The following is a 21,307-nucleotide window of genomic DNA, read 5'->3' on the forward strand; positions in this document are numbered from 1 at the left end:
GGAAAATAAGGGGATAATGGAGATGATAAGCTTATGAGTGGAGAATGTGGAAAGATAGGCAATGCCGTGAGATGATTTCATAAATAGATTGGAACACATCTCGTATCACAATTCTCTGCTTTACAACTAGTCACAGGCTATTGGTTCACGTTGACCACGACGATCTTCAATCAATTACCCAACTTCATCAGCAAACACAATTGGACAGCTCAGTCATTATATTGGCTTTGCATCAGCTGCCGTCAGAATGGCCGCAACTAAAGATTCTCAATACCAAGCTCAGGTGGCTCACTCCGACCCTTATCACCAGCAGGGACACACCCTTCCATCAGACCCAGATGCTTTCGAGGTACTTCCACCACCGCCACCCCCCAAGAACAAATGGGATAAGCTATACAGGAGTTCCTTCTTCCAGATCTGTGTTGTGTCTGCATTAGCGTTCTGTGGTCCGGCTATGGCGGATGCCATCTCGGGATTGGGTGGTGGTGGTCAAGCTACTCCTTATACCGTTAGTAAGTATCGCGCTCCACTTGTTAATGCCATCTTACCTGGTCAGTTCCATTCTTTTCCATGTCAGTGAAGGCGATGTTGACGAAATGCTACGATACAAGGTGCCGCCCAAGCTGCGTCCTACTCGGCCACCGCGATCATCTCCCTCTTCGGTGGGCCTTTGGCCTCCCGAATGGGCATCCGACTGATGTTGATTGTCGGAGCATCTACCTTTGCCATCAACGGCTCAGCGTACTACGTCAACTCGAGATACGGGATCCAGTGGTATCTCATCTTTGGACGGTTCCTCTATGGTCTCGGTTTCGGGTTCTGGTATGTGGCTGAAGCGGCTATCATCCTGAGTTACCCAGAGGAAGGACGGAGAGGACAGTGAGTGCGACTCAAGACAACCCACCAAAGTATGTAGCACGGTGACTGATAATGTCGGACCTCGTTTTCAGTTATCTGGCTATTTGGGTGGCTGCTCGTAATCTTGGTCAGCTCGTCGGAGGCTCCATTGCCCTTGCAAGAAAGTGAGTGATTCTCAGCCTCGAGTCAATATGATTTCTGTAACATATTCACTGATATTTACCCTTTCCTCAACTCAGTGCCAAGAACGCCGCAGCAGGAGCGATCGCCACCTCGACCTATCTAATTTTCGTAGGGATCGAAGCAGTTGGGTTCCCCGTTAGTTTCCTGATAGCCAATCCCGAGAAGGTTCGTCGAGCAGACGGAGTACCCATCATCATGACGGCGAAAAAGCCAATGAAGCAGGAGATGATGTCGTTGTGGAAAGCCATCATCCACCCGCGGATGCTGTTGTTCGCTCCGATCGCTTTTTACTCTTATTTCCTCGGAGGTGTGATGAGTACCTATCTCGCGAATTACTTTACGGTCAGGGCCAGGGCGCTCTCGTCTTTCGTCGTCCCAGCTTCTATCGTCGTGTGAGTATATACCTTCTTCTCATTTTGTTTGAGACCCGTATTGCCCTACAAACATGCTGTCAGAAGCGAGTGGAAAAGCTGACTCTGATGAAATCACATCAGATTCACCGGTCTCTACGGTCGATTCGTATTGGATAACAAACGCCTTAACCAACGAGCTCGTGCTCACCTCGGCTTCTGGGTTTTCATGATCCCCTCTTTGGCGACTTTCGCCTGGATCTGCGCCAATCAAGCCAAATTCTACGGCATGGAGAAAGCACCCAAATACGATTGGAGCGCTTCGTATTGGGCTGTGGCGTATTTGCCTCTTTTGATTCAGCAGATCTGCGCTTATCTCTGTCAATCTGTGAGTGAATGAATCGTATGGGGCCTTGCGCAGAGGGAAGGTGGATCGCTGATGATACTCTTGAAATGTCTACCCCTCAGTACATCTACTGGTTGATCTCATGTTTCGTAGTTGACGTTCAAGGTAACGCCCGAAATGGAGGTATCTTCAGATGCGTCGAGGCGGTAGGACAAGCGGTATCGTACGGTATCAACTCGAATGTCAAGGCGAAATGGGTCCCTCTGTGAGTGACGAAAGATTTCAAAAGCATAACACTAAACGCAAATTTAACATAAGGACTAAACCGACGAACAATGCTAATGCTGAGCATCTTCTAGCGGTCTCAACTTTGCCCTCTGTGTGGCTTGTATCGTACCTACCTTGCTGATCGTTCGACAAGTACCTGAATACCGACAAGACGCCAAGAACAAATCTTCCGAGGTCACCTATGACGGTAAGATCGTTGAAGATATCCCTCTGGAGGATGACGTCTCCAAGAAAGTCTAGATGGGAGTGTTATGCTTGGTCGGTCTCGGATATGAGATATGGATGCAATCGCAGGTTGGGGTTAGTTCAGGTTATATCTTGTATTTTCAAGGCGTTGAGGGACTCGGTGTAGACTGGGAATCTATTGTAGTTCAAGATTATTTCTGTTCATTTCGTCAGTATACATTGTACTGTACACAGTACGCTCGCTGTGATAGGGTAAATACGTCTCCTCTGTGGACCAGTCAGTCACAGGGTGGTATGACAATTGTGCCATCATCTTAATACCTGGTACAATTAATACAACCTCTCTAGGTTTCAATACACGTATATACTCGTGATTCTCCATTCCTTCGCTTCAAAAGTTGTCTAAGAGATTTCCACATCTCTGTCGTTCCACACATCTTGAAGGAATGCCCTGTTTTTAGAATTCTATACGACATGCCCATAAGCCATCCCTCCCATTCCCGTCGCCATACTCATGTGGTTGCCCAATGTTGGACCGCTATCATAGGGCATCTCAAGGGGTAATTGATGTGTATTCCCATATGAATGTAATTGAGTATGGCCCTGCCCGTGACCCTGGGTTTGTTGATGCGAGTGCGTAGCGGGTAAAGCCATATGGTTACTTGCGCCGTACCCTTGCCCATGAGCATTTCCATTCCCGAACATCCCGATCAGATCGTTATTGCCCCAGAGATTACCTTGATTGGACCCAACTTGGTTATTCCCATTATCTGTTCCAGTACCGATCGTAGCATCTAGACCCAGTCCGACCCAGGGGAAATCGCCCAAGAAGAAATCCAGCTCGTTTCCTATCACCGTCGTTAGGGCAGGGTCAACAGGCATGGTGGTAGTGACAGTCTGTAAAAGCGGGTCGATGGGCGGATTGCCAGCAGGTGGATTACTCATTGGTGGCAGAGGTATGTCGGACGAAGAAACGGATAAAGGTGGTCCTGATGGTATGGGTGTGGTAGATGGAGGAGGAAGGAGTTGACATAATCGACGCAGATACCATGCGTGCAAAGTGGGTGAATCGGATGGATAAGCACAAGCTGCATCCAACGCATCGGCGACTTTGGTGATCAATCGTCGACAGTGATCGACCTCGGACGCTTCGAATTTGTACGGATGCTGACCTCGACAGAGCTACGGGGAGATACGGGGCCAGTCAAGCATCAGCCGAACGATCTTTACATTTAGCATTGTGAATCTGCAAGCAGAGTTCGGAAGACTGGGTACGCACCGTGGAGAGCAAAGTAGCAGCATACAACGCAAAATGCAAGAAAGTGTCCGAAGCAAAAGTCAGTTGCGTCTTATCCAGTGCTTCCATTCTCATGAGAACAGTAGTAGCAGCATTCAGGCAGTGATTGAAAGCCGGTATGGACGATGGTGATCCCACTTCGATCTGATCTTGAGGTGAGAGTCGGAGCGTCTGGTTCACAATCAGGAGGTTCAGATTGAGTCGAAGAGCCGCGGTCCATACTCGAGGTTTATTGATGTTGTTTGATGTACCGCCAACTGGTACGCAGCATCAGTTCACCGCTGTCTGAGTTTCAACCGATTAAGCCGACTGACCATCGATGATATCCCTAATCCAAGCCTCACAACTGATGTCCCAATCTTGATTCATCGTTCTGGTCAACATGCTGAGAGAAAGGGCACTCGTGTAGGTCGGTTCGTTTGGAATGGAGCCAACAAGAAGATCCCGGTATTTGAGGAATTTCCGACGAAGTTCTACTGAGCAAACCAGTTGAGTGTCACGAAGGACGGTATCGGGTCTGGCTCTCTTGAGCCAGTGATGGCTGTAGGGTACATTTGAGAGATCGATCAGCTAAAGTTGAGATGTCCGTCAAAGGAGGGAGACGACCTACGCGGTAGCGACCAGTGGATCTGATTGAGATATCAACATGGGCTGCTGGAACTGCATATTGAAGATAGAATTGGCGATGAAGAGACATAACCTAGGAGGCTCGATCGCCGTGTCAGTACACTGCAAGGACAGACGACGGTGCAGTCACGCTCACCAAACCCTTTGCTTCATTCTTAATCTCCTATGATCCTCTTCATTCATTCGACTCATCTCAGCCACGGTGGGTATCCTTCCTAGATTCAACTCTTTACCGGCAAGGATCGCCTGTAATGATTTAGATTCAGTTTGGATTCTTTGGATCGCCAACATATCATCATGGCGATTGATTAATTGCACACTTACCCTGTTCATATGATATCCCGCTTTGTCGTCGTCCGGTTCCTTGTTGATGGTCAGTATCACCATAGCTCGGACCACATCGATACTCGTGATAGCTTCTGCAAAGGTCCACGTCATGTGATCTCTTGCAAGCACGAGTATCTGTTGATGGACCGACTGCGCTGATTCAGGCGACATGTTTGGTCCATCGGTTGTATTGGGTGACAAGGATGACAGATAACGGGAGGTGACGCACACTAAATGGGGCAAGTGGACGATGACCATGAATATAATTCATACAGTGCCCATGAGGGAAGGACAGTGAACAAGGTACTCACATATTGCGGTATACAAGAAAGGTGATTGCTCCCTGACAGAATCGTGAGTATGTATGAGCGGGTCCAACATCGGTAATGGACCATTGTGATGAGTCATAAAGCTGAGAGGGAGAGTACAGTGATCAGCGACACAGTAGTAATATTTACCGAGACCAACGATGTCCACCACGTCCACTCACAGATGGAACAGTGCCCTAGCTTCTATTTCATCTACAAACCCAGCTCTTATAGGATCATCCACCAGTTCCGGTCCTCTAGTTGGCATTTTGCCCTTGTTCGCACCCTTCTTCACCGCAGGCGACACCCGACCCACATTCCCACTAGGACCATGGTGTGCATGATCGATGCCTTGATCTCCTACATCCTCTTCATCGCTGGATGCCTCCTCCGATGTCTCTTCTCCTACCATATGCCTCAACGACATGATACCTTTTGACGGTCGGTACTCATCTTCAACCCTTGTGTGATAATTAGATCGTACGTGACTGTCGGTCTCATTGGATATGAATGGGAATCGAGGATCACCGAACGAATGAGGCTGGTTCGGAGCATCTTCTTGCTGGGATGCTTTAGTCTTCGATGTCGGGGTAGGTAAGGGATTGGAAGATGAGGATGGTCCTGGATTGATACGTGGTGGGTCACTGGATACTGTTGTTCCTGCGAGTAAAGGTAACCTATGTATCATATTGAATCAGTAAGAAAGGTATGATCTCGTGTAATGCTACCAGTTATGCGCTACCAGTTATGCGTCGAGGATGGACAATTTGAAAAGGTTCAGGTTCATGTCGACTCTGACTCACGGTCTCTTCCTCTTCCTACCCCTGTTATGTTTGGCGAATTCGCAGCTGAGATTCATCCTCTCGCATCTCGAGCAAGGGAAGAGATGTTGTGGATCGTCGGGATGAGGGTGACATCGGATCTATGCCGAGTATACGATATGCGATGATCAGCTGTGATGCATGCCATACAGTGATCCATAAAACAGATGAATGTATGGAATGAATGAATCACCTTGTGCCTCCTACATTCGTTACAGGCTTCTCTACCTCGATCCACTTTACCTAATCTTCTTTTGGGAGTGTCATTGTCTTCCTCTTGGTCATGTTGTTGTTGTTGCTCCTGCTGATCAGAGTACGGTCTCTTTGATCTGATATCGGTTGTATGATTGGTATGCTGCATGGTCAGTTGCGGTTAGATGGGATGAAGGATAATAGAAATAGACCGATATCAAGCTGATAGATGCAGATGGCAAGAAGGGGAAGAAGGGCGCAAGGGCGAGCAACGGAAGCAAATCAAAAGGAAAGGGACGGAAAGGATACATCGGTCACTTTTTCAATTGGAAGCGACCTGTTACGTAAATCACTCCTCTCCTTTCTATCATTCCTATAAGCAAAACCATACTGTATCAGTATGGTGTGTCCTACATTACGGTAATATATCCACGTCATGCCGAATGATAATATACCGGAATAGCCGCGGAATAGCCGAAGAGGTCGGCTTTTTATTTTTATTTATACGAGGAGAGCAGAGACACGTCCATCGGAGATATCCTATACTGTAAGTGTACTAACATACCTAGTACTCGTAGTGTTGTACGGCCATGTCATTCACATCCATATATATGAGATATATCATCAACATTGCAGCATCCCACTGGATCAAAACCTCATCTCCTCACATCACTCCATACCTAGACCTTCTCTCAGCCCACATCTCTCAGATTCACCAAGAATGTACGACGCAGTAGTCCTCGGATCAGGAGGTATGTCCTTAGCACCTGTCCATCTTATCTCATCAGCATCACTGACTTTGAATCCTTAGTCGTTGGTCTGTCCATCGCTCTCGAGCTGCAATCAAGAGGTATAAAAGTAGCCATCGTAGCTCGAGATATAGCGGACGATTCGAATAGTATAGGATTCGCCAGTCCATGGGCAGGATGTAATTGGTTTTCATTCGCGAATGGCTTATCGGACCCTGCCTCGGAATGGGATACCATCACGTATAAGAAGCTGGATAAAGTGGCCAGAGAACGTCCGGACTTGTGTGAGAAAGTGCCTGTCTGGGATGTGTTTGAGAGAAAGAAGAGGAAGGAAGAGGAGCCTTGGTATACTGATGTGGTCGATGATGTGAGTGGAATTTTCTCAAACGATGATCATGAACAGAATCTCAACTAGCCTTGTTAAATATCACCAGCTATGCAGATAAAATAGGCTGACGTACAGGATGCTTGTCGCGTACAGTACAAAGACCTCACTGCCTCCCCTTCATCCCCTCTGCCAGGCAACAAACCCTACGCCCACTATTTCAGAACCTGGATTCTCCATGCACCCAAATATACCAAATACCTCGGTCAAAAAGCCCGATCACTAGGTATCCCAATAATCCAACATCGTATATCATCCCTCGACGAAGCTTATAACTTACCTCCCATTGGTAAAGTCAACCTCGTCATCAATGCTACTGGGTTAGGGTCAAGGTCATTGGTCGGTGTGGAGGATGAGAAAGTTTACCCTGCAAGAGGACAGACTGTGTTGGTCAAGGCTCCTTGGGTTAGGGAATGTATATTCCATGTTGAGGGATTCTTCGCTCCTGGTGAGGATGCTGATGAGACTGCGAGTGAGTGTTCTTCTTGCAAGCACGCAGCTATACGTTCAATGTCACACGACCATGGCTGACATCTCGCAGAGGCACCTCCCCAAGCAGCCTATATGATCCCTCGACCAGGACCAGAGGGCCACGTAGTTCTAGGAGGACACTACCGGACCAATGACTGGTCTACCAACACCGACCTCGTTGAAGCTGAACGGATCTTGAAAGACTGCTATAACCTCTGCCCGAGGTTGGCGGGACCCAACGGTAAATCATGGAAAGACATTGAAGTGGTAGCGCATAATGTCGGGTTGAGACCTGCTAGAGAAGGTGGAGCGAGGTTAGAGTTGGAACGAAGAGTCATTGGTCAACAGGGCTCGACGAATTTGATACCTGGTGGTGTCAGTGCTGGACGGAAGGTAGGAGTCGTGCATGCCTATGGTGTCGGAGGTGCTGGGTGAGTGTCTATCTGATAAATTGACGTCGTCTCGATGATGCCCGTGCAGTAAGGAGACTTGCTGACTTCACGTTGATGTTTTGTGTGACAGATTCCAGAATTCCCTTGGTCTAGCTGAAAATGCCTCGGATCTAGCTGTGCAGTACTTGAAGAGCGCTTCTTCAAACAAGGCTAGATTGTAGTGTGGTGTATACGAGTAATCGATGAACGTGCGGGTCGGTAGCGGTAGATCAGGTGGGACAGTTGTATATACATTATTTGGGTTTCTTCTTTGTAGATATCTCCTTAAAATGCAGGGTCAACCGTATCGATTGACTGACCGGGCGAGGTCACCTCGCAGGAGCTGCCCTCCCCTCCCTCTGGAACGTAGTATTTGATCTGGTCTGATCTTTTCCTAATACCGCTAAAATCGCAAGAATATACTTCATTCTCCTCCTCTGCTCCGCCTCAATACACTTTCCAAGGCATCAGCCGAAGAGAAGACTGGTACTAAGGATCAGCGGTGGGCCAGTCAACTTTGATTTGTGTTGTTTTGATTTTCTACCTTTGCTCGAATTCCCCTTGGCATACAGTTTGGCGAGGGCCGAAACCGATAATGCTCGTTATCGATTTAGCTCGATTCCCACCAACACAATACTGGTCTATCTATACCTGTTTTTCGTACAATTGACCAGATGGCTAGTCCCTGCCCCGCGGGCAAACAACAGCATACAGTATAGTGCACTACTTCAGACCGGACTGCATTCCTTCAATTCACGGCACTTGATCTCCACGCATGCCCCCATGTACACCCATCTGGATGTGCTCACAGGGTCTCCGAGGGATGAGTCTCGCCCGTCATGGATAGATTGTTGTCTGATCGTTCGTCGTATACCGTCTCATACCGATTGAAGCCGCCAAGAAACTCTTTCGGGATCGCACGTCCCATTCCACAGGGTCAACGAGAGGTTGGACCTGCCGACCATACTCCCAGAGTTGGATTGGAGTATCGCTACGGTAAAGGCGTTAAAGCTGTATGGGTACGTCATTTAGCTGATTATACCGCAATTACACGCCCGAAATACTTGGCTTCCGGACAAAGTGGGGAATAACTTTTAGTACGTGCGTCGGAACCGCCGGTATCATGTGCCGACCTTTTCATCAGGGTTACGTCAAAGCCTTCCCTAAATAGATTAAACATTGGATGAGGGCTTTCTTTCTCCATGTGGTGCACTTTTTATACCCCGTTCAAAAGTGGGGAAGTGGGGGGGTGGGGAGGAAAGGGTGAATGGGGCCAAGAAAGGGTCAAAGGGTGATGATAAGGATATGTGGGTTAGCGAGCACCTGAATGTAGGATTGCAGGTATGATGCATGTCCGTCAATTGCCTTGAGATAACGAGTTCTTTCGTCGGTCTTTTCTCTTATTGGTGCAGTCATCAGCGTGTTATATAAGTGAAGATTGATCTTGGGTATAAAGCTCTTCTCTTCTTTTCCCCTGTTCGTTTCCTTTGTTTGTTGATTACTGGTTTAACCATTTCCTTGCCTCTCTGTGTGTATATCGTTTTCACCCCGACTTCGACATTGGCATCGACTCTGATATCAGCATCAGTCACTCGCCATGTCCGACCCCATAAAAGACCCCGATGCCAAAGCTACCACGCAGCAATTTGAAATTGCCGATCACGATGGTGGTCTGGACGATCACCTCAAGCACCACGACGATGATGTGGACCGACATCTCGCTGTGGAATGTCCCGCCTCTATCAGGGATCTATCTTTCGAGGAGATAAAGGTGTTGGATAAGGCGATCACCAAGAAGATCGATATTCTCTTGATGCCCACCCTCATGGCATTGTATATCCTGTGAGTTCATCTCATACCTCGTTTCCTCGTAACCCGTGCCTTTGACAATGGAACGAGCTTATGAGCTTATTCTAATCTGATCGGTCCGCAGGAACTACCTCGATAGACAGAATATCGGTTCAGCCAAGATCGCAGGAATAACCACCGATCTCAACATGACGACCTCGCAGTACAACACCGCTGTAGCTGTCTTGTTCGCTGGTTATGTGTCGCTCCAAGTCCCATCCAACATGCTCATCGCCAAGATCTCTTACCCTGGTATCTGTGAGTTTAGTCTTGGATCAAGCGAAGTGTACCTTGATACTGATTGGTTGTTGTTTTTTATTTTTCATTTCTGATCCGGACACTTTTCAGACATCTGCATAATGTGTGCTATCTGGGGTGCCATCTCTGCTGCGACAGGTGCTGTCCACTCTTTCGCTGGTCTGGCAGTGTGCAGGACTATCTTAGGGTGAGCAACCCTCCGTTCTACATGCACATGGAAAGAGGGAGAGCTGATATTGGCTTTTGGCGTACAAAAAACAGTTTCGCAGAAGCTGCTTTCCTCCCTGGAGCCATCTTCCTCGTCTCATGTTTCTACACCAAATCTCAAATGGCCCTTCGATCGGCGCTCTTCTACGCCGGGTCTCAGCTCGGTAATGCCTTTGGTGGATTGTTTGCGTTGGCTATTTTAGAGCTGGATGGGACTCATGGACTGGAAGGATGGAGGGTGAGTCGAGTCGAGTCAGGTCTTATTGGACAAAGTATTAGTACCTTGTGCTGACTTCCTGTGACTGGGTAACTATAGTGGCTCTTCATCGTCGAGGGAGTCATGACAGTAGGCCTAGCATTCGTCTTTGCCACCTTCATCCCCAACACGCCCGAGACCGTCCGATGGGTCACACCCCAGGAGAGAGACAGATTGGTATATAGATTACAGCTTGATCGATCGTCCAAAGATGCCACCGATGAGGTCAGCGTTGGCTCAGCGTTCAAAATGGCTGTGAGCGATCCCAAGACTTGGTTGCTCTGTGCGGTACTTCAACTTGATTTTGTGGGTTTTTGTGGTTTCCTCTTATATGTGGCCTCATTTACTGACATAACACTGTAGATCGCTGCTTCCGTCACAAACTTCTTCCCTGTCGTGGTCAACGGTCTTGGCTTTGTGAGTGTATCTCACTTTATGTACTGTTTGTTACGGTACTATGTACTAATCCCTTCTCATTATCCGCACGCAGAACCGAACCATCACCCTCGCCATCACCTGCCCACCCTACCTGATCTGCTGCTTCGTAATCGTCATTAACGGCTGGCATTCCGACCGCAAGAACGAGCGATTCCTCCATGTCGTCATTCCCATCTGCTTCGTCGTACTGGGTAACATAATCGCAGTATCCACTACCAACACCGCAGCACGATACGTCGCGATGTGTATCCTTCCTTCCGGGTTCTACTCCGCCTCGACCGTCATTCTCTCTTGGATCTCCTCATCAATGACCGGTCCAGCTATCAAGCGAGCGATCGTCTATGCCCTGATCAATGCGCTGTGCAATACACCCAACATCTGGACGTCGTACTTGTACTACAACTCGCCAAGGTACGTCACTGCCTTTGCGGTTGACCTCGCCGCTGCGGTCGGTGCCATCGGCATGGCGTGTGTTTTGTATATGTATTTGAAGAAGCAGAATAGGAAGATTGAGAGAGGTGAGGATATGGGTAAACATGGTCCGACGAGGCTGCAGGTTGAGACTGGGTTCAAGTATCAACTTTAGATGGATATGCTTCGTGGTTAGGTCAAGGTCAACGAAGGCTTTTTGGTGGAATTTACGTTCAGTCTCATACGGGGGCGACATGGAAGTGAATGATCATTCTGGTTTGTTTTGAAAAGGTATATAGGTATTAGTCTAAATGCAAAGATATACAATATATCGAAGTTACGCCAGCTCATGCCCCATGGAATGATACTAAGCCCAGTCACGTACTATATACATCTATGCATGTGCAATATCGTTGGTATATGTGAATCCGTCAGGTATCTTCCTTTGAGACATCTGAAGTGAAGCCTCTGCAAGTCTGGTATCTCTAGCGATCAATACCTCTTAATTATTTCGCCGTGAGTATCATAAACACCCCTAGCTTCGTAATCGTCCAAAACGGCTTGTCGGCCTTTCTTCACTTCTCTATCTGCTGTCCATCGCCAGATGGGGAAGCCGTACTATTCGATATACCAGTCTCAGCTAAGCTAATGTTCCAAATACATCACCACGACCCGACAGCCTGACTCGATTATTGGGATCCTTCCAAAAAGAAAGAGAACGAGGAATGTGGATGAGACGACAACTTACAGAGCTGACGATAAGGTAGAACAGATCCGTAAAGAACCCATTACCTGGTACACCTCCATCCGAACGTAATCTCGCGAAGTCACATACGATATTATCGGTAATCGAGTATTGACCATTTCTGAGGCCTTTGAGATAGGTAACAAGCGTTACATTCAGCTTTAATATTAGTTTTGGGCATCAGAGAAGGGGACTTGGGAAATCGTGACTTAGACTCACCCTTTTCTAGGGCTTTGGCAGAAACGGCAGGCTGGATGAGCGTATCGTTCTCCTCTATCTTGAAAGTGATGGCTGGTTTTTCGGCATTCTCAGCATCATGCCCCGGACCAGCTATACCGCAAGGCATGAAAATGTGGATTTTGATGTTGTGCAAGAGCATTTCAGATCGAAGGGAGTCGGAGAGACCTGTCAGGATTTCAATGGCAAGTCAGCGACGTGCTTGGACAGCACGTGGGCATGAATGGGGCGGACTAATAGGGGTATGGAGTTGTATAGCAGATATTCTAGGATTTTAGCCCGCTGGAAGCGCGTGGAGACGAGTACTTACCTCTCAAAGCGTATTTGCCAGGAGAGTAGTTGGTGTATCCAGCAAAAGACGCGTAACCCAGGAAAGAAGACACAAACACAATTCTACCCGTCCTACGTTGACGGATCATGGTCTTGACCGCGGCCTGCAGTAGGTAGACGGTATTCAGCCCATAACTCAGGTAATAACAGTATCGCGTATCAAGGTAGTCAAGATGGATTATGACTGGAGAGTAGGAAACCCATAAGGGAGAGATGGATTACTCACCTGCGCAGTATACGCAGAGACCCAGTATACACCGTCGAAGCCCTATAAATCGTATTCGTCCTTATCAGCGGCGATCTCTCTGATCTTTAATAGCAGTACAAGAGCTCGGTAGACGGGAGTTACAAGACGAGTAAGATTGGTACGTACGCCCTTGAAATCCTCCAGACTACTGTCCATCATATATTTTGGTCTTGAGAAACCAGCGCACAAGAACAGGTAATCTGGGCATTTCCCATCAAACGGTTCGGAAGCTTTGATAAGAGTTTCTTGGGATGATATGGCATCGGTTAGGTCGGCGGAGATGAATTGGATGATTTGGTGAGGTTGTGCGAGGGCCTGGGTAGTTGAAAGAGGGTTGGTTAGTATGATTGTTCGCATGGGCTTGAAAGTATACCAGCGAGAAGGACAGAGAAACGATTATCGATACAAGATCAGTCCACTCACCTTCAGATCCGCCAGTGTCTTCTCCCCCTTGACCACATCCCTAGCTACCACCGTGACGTGTGCACCTTGCTTGACCAGACTTTCAGCTAGAGCTTTACCCAGACCTTGAGTTCCACCTGAGACGTAGCAGTGCTATGTAGATGTACGATATATCAGCCCGTTGTGACCCATGGGACTGCTGAGCTGTCGCACTGACCTTTCCTTTTGGTTGATAGTCTGATTTAGTGAACCAACCCATCTCGGATACGATGCAACCCAATAGAACAGCTAAGATTGAATGAATGAGTGATGAATGAGCGTGGTATATATCTTGTAGTGAAGATACAAGTTGAGGTGATGGCATGATATGTATCAGAGATAAGGAGAGACAGAGAAAGATAGAAGATGTTATATATGAATGTTTATACTATTGTTTTTATATATATATACAGTCAATGTCATCCTCGTTCATCTCGGCGATACCCAAACCACGCCGAGCACCGTGCGTCGTTCACCGAGATACAAAGGAGAGGGTCAGTGCGTGTAAGTGTTTTAACTCCGTCGGAAGCAAATGCTTACTTCTTACCGCCGAAAAGTTGAGATGACATTGGGATCATCACCCTCTTCACTCTTCTCCGTTCTCTCTCTCCATTCTCTTCTGTCATCTCTTTACCTTGCATATCTGATCAATCCAACCCGACGGAGACACAATGAACAGTGCGTGACCTTGTCATCCCATCCCATCGCCCCGTGCATTGTACTAACACCCCACCTCCTTCTAGGTCCAGAGCCAACACCGACCACCTCCCAGCCTGCACCTGAAGCAGGTCCTTCCACTCCGACTTCATCCACCAAACCTCCCAAAGTGAAAACAAAGAAAGTGAAAATACCAAAACCACAACCACCCAAACCCGAGCCCAAACCGAAACCAAAACCAGTACCTGTCGGACCGTTTGACAAACCCGATGAAGAGGAGGAGAAGAATGTTCATGAGGTGTACGAGGCTATTGCTGGGCACTTCTCGCAGACCAGGCATAAGGTGGGTTCAGAGTATATGATTAACTTGGCAATACATAAACTTCATTTCTAACCATTGTCAAAGCGATGATAAAATAGCTGATGATATCCATGTAATCTTACTAGCCATGGCCATTCATTCAGAGATTCTTACATTCCCTCCCACCCAATTCGATCGGACTAGACTCAGGAGCAGGGAATGGCAAATACCTACCTTCGTCTCGAGATGCAGGACTAGAGATGATAGCGCTAGATAGGAGTTCGGGTTTATTGGAGATTGCAAGGAACGAGAATGGGGGTGAATGTGTGAGGGCCGATCTGGGATTTAACGGATGGAGGAGGGGTGTTTTTGTGGGTGGTCTGCTCTTCGTGCCTCAACTGAGACCATCGCTCTGATGTGAGATGAATTTCAGCTGATCAATTGATCGATGTGCTTTTATAGGACTTTGCTATTTCCATAGCTGCTATACATCACTTGTCGACTCCTGAAAGAAGACGCCACGCAGTCAAGGTGAGTCTGATCTACCCTCGCGTGATTCACATGCACACCTTGTCCAGATGACATTGTCATGAGGATACCGTACTGATCCGCTCAATGCTCTCCGTACTAATCGCAGTCACTTATACGCCCACTCAAACACAACTTCCACCCCACATACTCAAAATTCATGATCTACGTCTGGGCCTACGAGCAAGGAACAATGTCCAAACGAAAGATGGGTACCTTGACCAACTCTTCGCCTGGGTCTACTCCTGCCCCAGAGACTACTCATCCCGCCTCACAACCACAACCTATCAACGCTGATCAGGCTCAAGCACCAGAGCAGGATAAGGGGGACAACGATGGGCAGTCAGGCGAAAGTGGTGTCAAAGAGATAGAAGAGAAGATACAGGATCTGCTCGTTCCTTGGGTATATTCCAAACCCCCTCCTGCACCTGGACCTGCTCCCAAACCTGTGGACACCTCCTACGATCAGACTCAGACGAAGAGTACTGCTGAAGGTGAAGGGCAAGAAGCTAAACCCGAACCTAAAGTCTACCACCGATATTACCATCTCTTTCTTCAAGGCGAATTACGTCAGCTGGTGATTGATTCTGCTCTTGAGGATGATTACGTGGTTCTGGAAGATGGGACGAGTGATGAGGATTTACAGGCGCAGTTGATCCAGAGTCGTAAAGACGAAGAGAGAGGCAAGACGAAATGGTTGAGAGTCAGAGGTGTGGGCTGGGAGGCTGATAATTGGTGGATTGAGGGGGAGGTGGGCGGGCTGTAGGCTTAGGTGGAGATAGATATATAACAGACTCGTCATACAATGCAGTTATGACGATTGAGATTGAACAATCCAAGATGCAGCAGTTTCATGATATCAAAATGTCATTTGATGGTGGTAATGCTATATGATGCGATGCAATGCAATGTGATACAGACTGAGCAAGTTGATATATCGACTAATCTCCATCCTTCAACAACGCCTCTTTCTGCTCCCTCATCCACTCCCTGACCATATCCACACCTTTCCCATCTCCCAGGCTCTTCATCGATCGAATCATGTTCTTCCCGAATGGTCGAACGATCTCTTGGTACTCTTTCTGATTCTGGTCATCCAACTTCTTTGAAGTACCAGTCCCAGCCAGACTGATTGCGGTATCATCCACTTCCGTCTGACGATGTCCTATACCTTCCAATTTCAAGCTTCTATCCTCAGAAGTTGTTCCCATTTCCCCACCAACAGTCATAGCCCTAGTAGAAACGATGATCCTGCTCAATACTCCAAATAACCCTCTCAATTCCTTTACACCCAATCTACCCTTCTCGCTATGCTGTTTCCTTACAACTCGGATAATCCCCTCTCTATCTTTGTATTCCCTCATCTCCTCGTCCCTTCTAGAGTGAGGATGAGGATGAGTGACGCATCTAAGCCAACACCCTATGATCAGATTCCCAGTCTTGCGATCAGGTATGAACCCCCTGTGTTTCTCCATTTTCTCGATACTGCTTAGCAGTTTTCTAAGTTGGTTGAGATTACTAGAGGGATGAGGCCAATCGTTCATTATGGGTGATGAAGGTGATGCAGAATATTGGGATGATGATAGGGATGATTTCTTCAGTTGGAATTCTAAATGAGCGTTATAGTATTCAGTGAGGGTTCGTTGTTTGGTGATGTTGGCGTTGGGATTGGAAGGTGGGATCAAAGGGATCTGCCAGTGATTCGGTGGTAATCTACCTTCAAACTTGGACTTGGGATCAGAGAACAACCTGATTTTCTTCTCAGGCGAAGATGAGCTTGAGCTTGAGCTTGATTGATCTAGACTATTTTCCCAGCCTCTCCGTAGCCTCCTGGCCAGTGTACCTGCTCCCTTGGATTCTAGATGATCTGCTATGCTTAGTAGTAAGGGGGTGTTGGTGGCGTACTCTGGGGTTGAGAGGGCGTGGAAGACTGCCAAGCGGAAGAGACGAGCTGAGAGAAGACGATAAATTATGGGTGGAAAGGTAGGGTCGGAATGTATGGAGGAGGTAGATGAGGATAGTGGCTTTGTTGTTGATATCTGGGAGGAAGCGAGTTCTGTTGATGTCGAAGAAGGCGTCGGTGAGACAAAGGTATTTGCAGATGAGTCTAGCTCAGTTAAATTGAGTGAAGAGGTATCTTTCGCTTGTTGATGAGATGTTACTGAAGCATTGTCAGATGAGTCTGCATAGAAATCAAATACTAGTTAGCTGCTGATGACTATACTGATGATGCTCTCTCTATTGCTACTCACTCTCTTGCAATTCCTGCTTTCCCTTCCGATTGATATCTCCCTGTTCCTTATCCTCCCTTCCCTCAGACCGGTACGACTGTAAGATCTTCTCAAGAGCTGTGACGTTAGTCCTTGAGTGACCTGACAAGCGCTGGTCTGACTTCCCACTCTCATCCCTGAATCCAAGATACTCTCGAGTCCGTCTTTGAGATATCGTCTGCCTGTCGATATTCGGCGGATCGTGTCCTCTGACTTGTTGGAGGGATGAGATGGACTTGCGTGGGTTGCGTGTGTCAAGAGGTTGACGTAGGTATTGTAAGCTTGGGCTGGATGAGCTACTCCTAAATGATTCCGATGTGAGCTTGACCGCTGCCGCTGTGGTCGTTGTATACTGACATTGTCGTATGCTTGAGGAGGAAGTGGAAGTGGAGGTCGAGTAGTAGGGGAGGAATATGGACCTAAATACATAGGATCTGACGGTTGATGGACACTGCATCCCATCCCGAGGGTATATGGCTCTTGATTTGATGAGCTGAGGGAGGGGATGGGAGTAGAATATGGTCTGTATGTGGTGGATATGTTGAAGATAATCAAAATAAGAGGACAATTCAAGCAAATGTCAATGGTCAAAGCAAGAAAGACAAACGCCATGTGGCTGATGAGAATAGAGTGCCACACCAGTGTTATCACCTTGATCTCATGGTATAACTCCGCATAACTCCGCTTTTCAACATTTCCAGCGAAATTCCAGTTTGCTATGCTGCTCACCACCATACCATCGTTCATCATCATCGTCTTTTTATCATTCTGCATATCCTCCTCTTCTCCTCTCCACATCACACCAGATTAGTCTTTAAACATCCTTCTGACTCCACGACGAGATCAATTGGCAGGCTAGTCACATACGCTCCACCAACACCACCAAAAAAAAACAAATAGATAATTAGTCAAAATGGGTGCTACTCGAGCCAACAAGGAAATCTACTTTGAGAAGTTGAGAGCTCTTATTGAGCAATACCGTGAGTTGTTTGTTTGGTAGATGGTGAATCAATCTATAGGACTATGGAGAGAGGGAAGAGATTTTAGATCGCGTGGAAGGAGATCAGCCAGTTTAGATGGATAATGGGACATGCCCTGTATCATGTCGGTCAAAGGGGATGCTATAGGAAGGAGAATGTCGGATTGACTCGCCAACAAATGCTGATAATTCCCACCCCACCCAGCCTCAATCTTCGTCGTCAACATCGACAATGTCTCTTCCCAACAACTCCACATGATCCGACAATCTCTCCGAGGTCGAGCCGTCGTCTTGATGGGTAAGAACACCATGGTTCGACGAGCCATCCGAGGTCTCCTCGCCGAGTTCCCTCAATTCGAGAAGCTCGTCCCTTACATCAAGGGTAACATCGGTTTCGTCTTCACCGGTGAGGACCTCAAGGAGATCCGAGAGATCATCTTGGCCAACAAGGTTGCCGCCCCCGCCAGAGCCGGTGCCATCGCCCCCAACGACGTCTACGTACCCGCCGGTAACACCGGTATGGAACCTGGAAAGACCTCTTTCTTCCAAGCTCTCGGTATCCCCACCAAGATTGCCAGAGGTACCATTGAAATTGTCAATGACGTCCAGGTCGTAGCTGCCGGTACCAAGGTTGGATCTTCCGAAACCGCTCTGTTGAACATGTTGAACATCTCTCCCTTCACCTACGGTCTCACCGTCGTTCAAGTCTACGACAACGGTGCCGTCTTCGCTTCCTCCGTCTTGGACATTGAAGAGAAGACCCTCATCGACGGTTTCGTGTCTGGTATCAAGACCATCGCTGCCATCTCTCTCGCTACCAACTACCCCACCATCGCTTCCGTCATGCACTCGTTGGTCAACTCTTACAAGAACATCCTCAACGTCTCGCTCGCTACCGACTACGAGTTCGAGGGTTCTGCCAAGGTGCGTTTGGCATCCTCTTCTATCCCATTTTTTCCACTTCACGACCATGTTTCGTTTCTCCTCGTTTGCTTAACACGATGTAACAATTTTCTCAATCCACTGGAGATTTCCTAGATCTGATCATCCCCATCTGGCTTCATCGCGGATCGGAATGATCAGATCGAAGACGGACCAAACATTATCGCTTTACCTTCTGAATTATCCATTCTACTATTCCTGTTTTACTACTTGGTATGATTAGGAATATTGCTGATCATTTGCATCAAACAAAACAGATCAAGGAATACCTTGCCAACCCCGAGGCCTTCGCTGCTGCCGCCCCCGCCGCTGCCTCTACCGAGTCCGCTGCTGCTGAAGCTGCCCCTGCCGCCGCCAAGGAGGAGGAGAAGGAGGAGTCTGATGACGACATGGGTTTCGGTCTTTTCGACTAAGCTTATCCCTCTAAAGGATATGTCTGGTTTGAAAATGGCTCGACCTCAATTTGATTTGTAGATTTCTTTATGTGGATTTGAGCTGTTCTGCATGGTGGATAGTCCTTTGTCGGATGATTCTGCTAGTGTGTATGCTTGGGTCTGATGTGGAAGGATGCATCTCATACTTGACTATAACGTGCGGGGCTTTGTGATGGTGTCCGTCCATCCATTCGTTTCTCTCAACCTCATTGGAAGTACTGACACTGCTCGTAAGGTATCACAGAGTAGACTTGTAGATTTCAATCACCGTGATTCGTCGGTTTCTACTTGCTAACAAGGGTTCTACCACAACTACTGGTCCTCAAATCACTCTCCTTGCTAGATTCCATCGCTTCATTGACTACTCACCCACCCATGACTCATCAAACATTATAAGCCTGAGCAGGATGCGCTCTATACATATAATGTCCCTGATAAGCCGGCCCCCCAATCGCAGCCCTGCAAAGATTCATGAAGGTGTCAACCACTACTATCTCACTGAATTCATGAATGCTAATTATTCTGGTTCGTCCGACTCACCCCAGAAAAGCACTGATGGCTCCTATCAACCCCAACCACAGTGCCGCCCCATACGTTGCTCTGATCCCCTGATCGTCATATCGTTTTCGAGCAGTTACGAACAACGCCAATGCGAATGATTCGGCTAGGATCGCCATGAATGATCCGAGGAGCTGGCACCGAAGATATAGAAAGATGGGTCAGCGAAATGGTCTCTTGTTAACATTGAATGGGTGCTCGAGTGGGTTCATACCACTTCTTGCGGTGGAACAGTATAGGGAGTCAGGATGAGTACGAAGTATCACTCACAGCTGCTGTCCTGAAGTAGACGGGATTCCACATGAATTTACCTACTCTCAACAAGCTCAGGATCAAAGTGATCCAGGCTAGTAGCATGAATAGAGCGGCTATATCGATACCAGAACAAAAATATGATGAATCCATTGTCAGCTTGTCATTCCAAAGAGTACTGTAAATTATGATCCGAATGATCGACTAACTCAAAACCATCCTGTCAAGTGTCAGATGAAAAGAGAACATCGACTCACCCAATCCAAATAAAATCATACTCCCAGTCAACCACCTGATTATCTCCCCTCCGTCCTGCTCATACCCCAGCTGAGGTCCCACGCAGTCCAGCAGACTACAATACCCAAACGCTCCAAATTTGAGCTGGGGGGTGGGGGACGTGAGGAAATAGATGGATTTGATATATGGCGTAGAAAATGTTACGAGTGTTCTACGAGGTGCGATAGCGTCAGCATGAGAAATTGAAGTAATCTGGTCGTTGATGCTTTCTGATATACAGCAGAGTATGATATGAGTGCATGAAGAGATACGCTTGACTCGATCCGAGTTACAGTTTCCCCTTTTAGCTGTACCACCGTCGTCTCATTCAATGGGGTAGTTTTGAGGACTCCCGCAGGCCACAGCTAGCACAGCAACACAACGACCCGCCATGCACTCACAACATCACCCAGCTTATCAAGCTCAACACCAATCCTATCAATATATGTCCTTCGAGACAATCTCGCCATCTGAACATTTCTCGATGTCGTAACGGATTTGCCACCGGAGTTGTACTGTATCTGTTACAAGGTGAATAAGGTTTTCGTCGTTTTCAGAACCAGTACTGTAATTGATTCTGGACAGTCTATTCGATGCAGTCCAAAAGTCGATATAATATCTCGGAACCCAGTAAGTACAACATATCATATGTGGTCTCCCAGAACATTAGCTTGACTCCCAGTTGAAGGTTGATTGATGGAAGAATACTACCACACAGACACAATACTACCCTTTTAGACCGATACGCTCGGATGACATACAGGGACCAAGATGCGTGGAAGGTTGAACGATATCAATGTTTTGTTGAATGTTGAGTGATCGTGTCATTAACGCGGTATACATACGATTCCATCTAAGGTAATCTAATTAAAA

General features: G+C 47.5%; 9 protein-coding genes across 9 annotated transcripts; 5 read left to right on the plus strand and 4 right to left on the minus strand.

The window, feature by feature from the left end:
* Positions 1-247: 247 nt before the first annotated feature.
* On the plus strand, positions 248-2,265 carry I302_107242 (uncharacterized protein; the record flags this gene model as incomplete). The annotated part of the gene is made up of 7 exons (XM_019193630.1): positions 248-512; positions 612-879; positions 951-1,022; positions 1,098-1,433; positions 1,536-1,779; positions 1,860-2,002; positions 2,097-2,265. The coding sequence occupies 7 exons, from the start codon at positions 248-250 to the stop codon at positions 2,263-2,265; spliced, it is 1,497 nt and encodes a 498-aa protein (XP_019045107.1).
* A 411-nt stretch (positions 2,266-2,676) lies between these two features.
* I302_107243 (uncharacterized protein) lies at positions 2,677-5,952 on the minus strand (the record flags this gene model as incomplete). Its single annotated transcript, XM_019193629.1, has 10 exons — positions 2,677-3,393; positions 3,491-3,765; positions 3,823-4,049; positions 4,119-4,208; positions 4,272-4,381; positions 4,460-4,692; positions 4,774-4,874; positions 4,953-5,447; positions 5,574-5,692; positions 5,785-5,952. The coding sequence occupies 10 exons, from the start codon at positions 5,950-5,952 to the stop codon at positions 2,677-2,679; spliced, it is 2,535 nt and encodes an 844-aa protein (XP_019045106.1).
* Positions 5,953-6,504: 552 nt separating this feature from the next.
* On the plus strand, positions 6,505-8,001 carry I302_107244 (uncharacterized protein; the record flags this gene model as incomplete). The annotated part of the gene is made up of 5 exons (XM_065870424.1): positions 6,505-6,535; positions 6,595-6,899; positions 7,014-7,389; positions 7,459-7,819; positions 7,911-8,001. The coding sequence occupies 5 exons, from the start codon at positions 6,505-6,507 to the stop codon at positions 7,999-8,001; spliced, it is 1,164 nt and encodes a 387-aa protein (XP_065726496.1).
* A 1,415-nt stretch (positions 8,002-9,416) lies between these two features.
* I302_107245 (uncharacterized protein) lies at positions 9,417-11,412 on the plus strand (the record flags this gene model as incomplete). The annotated part of the gene is made up of 7 exons (XM_019193627.1): positions 9,417-9,661; positions 9,753-9,925; positions 10,016-10,112; positions 10,187-10,370; positions 10,449-10,694; positions 10,752-10,805; positions 10,879-11,412. 7 exons carry the CDS (start codon positions 9,417-9,419, stop codon positions 11,410-11,412), a joined length of 1,533 nt encoding a protein of 510 aa, XP_019045104.1.
* A 317-nt stretch (positions 11,413-11,729) lies between these two features.
* On the minus strand, positions 11,730-13,457 carry I302_107246 (uncharacterized protein; the record flags this gene model as incomplete). Its single annotated transcript, XM_019193626.1, has 8 exons — positions 11,730-11,855; positions 11,986-12,110; positions 12,202-12,387; positions 12,530-12,653; positions 12,776-12,817; positions 12,923-13,111; positions 13,220-13,351; positions 13,416-13,457. 8 exons carry the CDS (start codon positions 13,455-13,457, stop codon positions 11,730-11,732), a joined length of 966 nt encoding a protein of 321 aa, XP_019045103.1.
* A 451-nt stretch (positions 13,458-13,908) lies between these two features.
* I302_107247 (uncharacterized protein) lies at positions 13,909-15,489 on the plus strand (the record flags this gene model as incomplete). The annotated part of the gene is made up of 5 exons (XM_019193625.1): positions 13,909-13,915; positions 13,981-14,237; positions 14,342-14,566; positions 14,658-14,726; positions 14,833-15,489. The coding sequence occupies 5 exons, from the start codon at positions 13,909-13,911 to the stop codon at positions 15,487-15,489; spliced, it is 1,215 nt and encodes a 404-aa protein (XP_019045102.1).
* A 175-nt stretch (positions 15,490-15,664) lies between these two features.
* On the minus strand, positions 15,665-17,450 carry I302_107248 (uncharacterized protein; the record flags this gene model as incomplete). The annotated part of the gene is made up of 2 exons (XM_019193624.1): positions 15,665-16,905; positions 16,976-17,450. 2 exons carry the CDS (start codon positions 17,448-17,450, stop codon positions 15,665-15,667), a joined length of 1,716 nt encoding a protein of 571 aa, XP_019045101.1.
* Positions 17,451-17,906: 456 nt separating this feature from the next.
* Positions 17,907-19,327, plus strand: I302_107249 (60S ribosomal protein uL10; the record flags this gene model as incomplete). The annotated part of the gene is made up of 3 exons (XM_019193623.1): positions 17,907-17,973; positions 18,178-18,896; positions 19,172-19,327. 3 exons carry the CDS (start codon positions 17,907-17,909, stop codon positions 19,325-19,327), a joined length of 942 nt encoding a protein of 313 aa, XP_019045100.1.
* A 404-nt stretch (positions 19,328-19,731) lies between these two features.
* Positions 19,732-20,912, minus strand: I302_107250 (uncharacterized protein; the record flags this gene model as incomplete). The annotated part of the gene is made up of 5 exons (XM_019193622.1): positions 19,732-19,807; positions 19,889-20,040; positions 20,177-20,274; positions 20,416-20,606; positions 20,836-20,912. 5 exons carry the CDS (start codon positions 20,910-20,912, stop codon positions 19,732-19,734), a joined length of 594 nt encoding a protein of 197 aa, XP_019045099.1.
* Positions 20,913-21,307: the final 395 nt, after the last annotated feature.

This window comes from Kwoniella bestiolae, chromosome 6, assembly GCF_000512585.2.
Source record: "Kwoniella bestiolae CBS 10118 chromosome 6, complete sequence".
Classification (NCBI taxonomy): domain Eukaryota; kingdom Fungi; phylum Basidiomycota; class Tremellomycetes; order Tremellales; family Cryptococcaceae; genus Kwoniella; species Kwoniella bestiolae.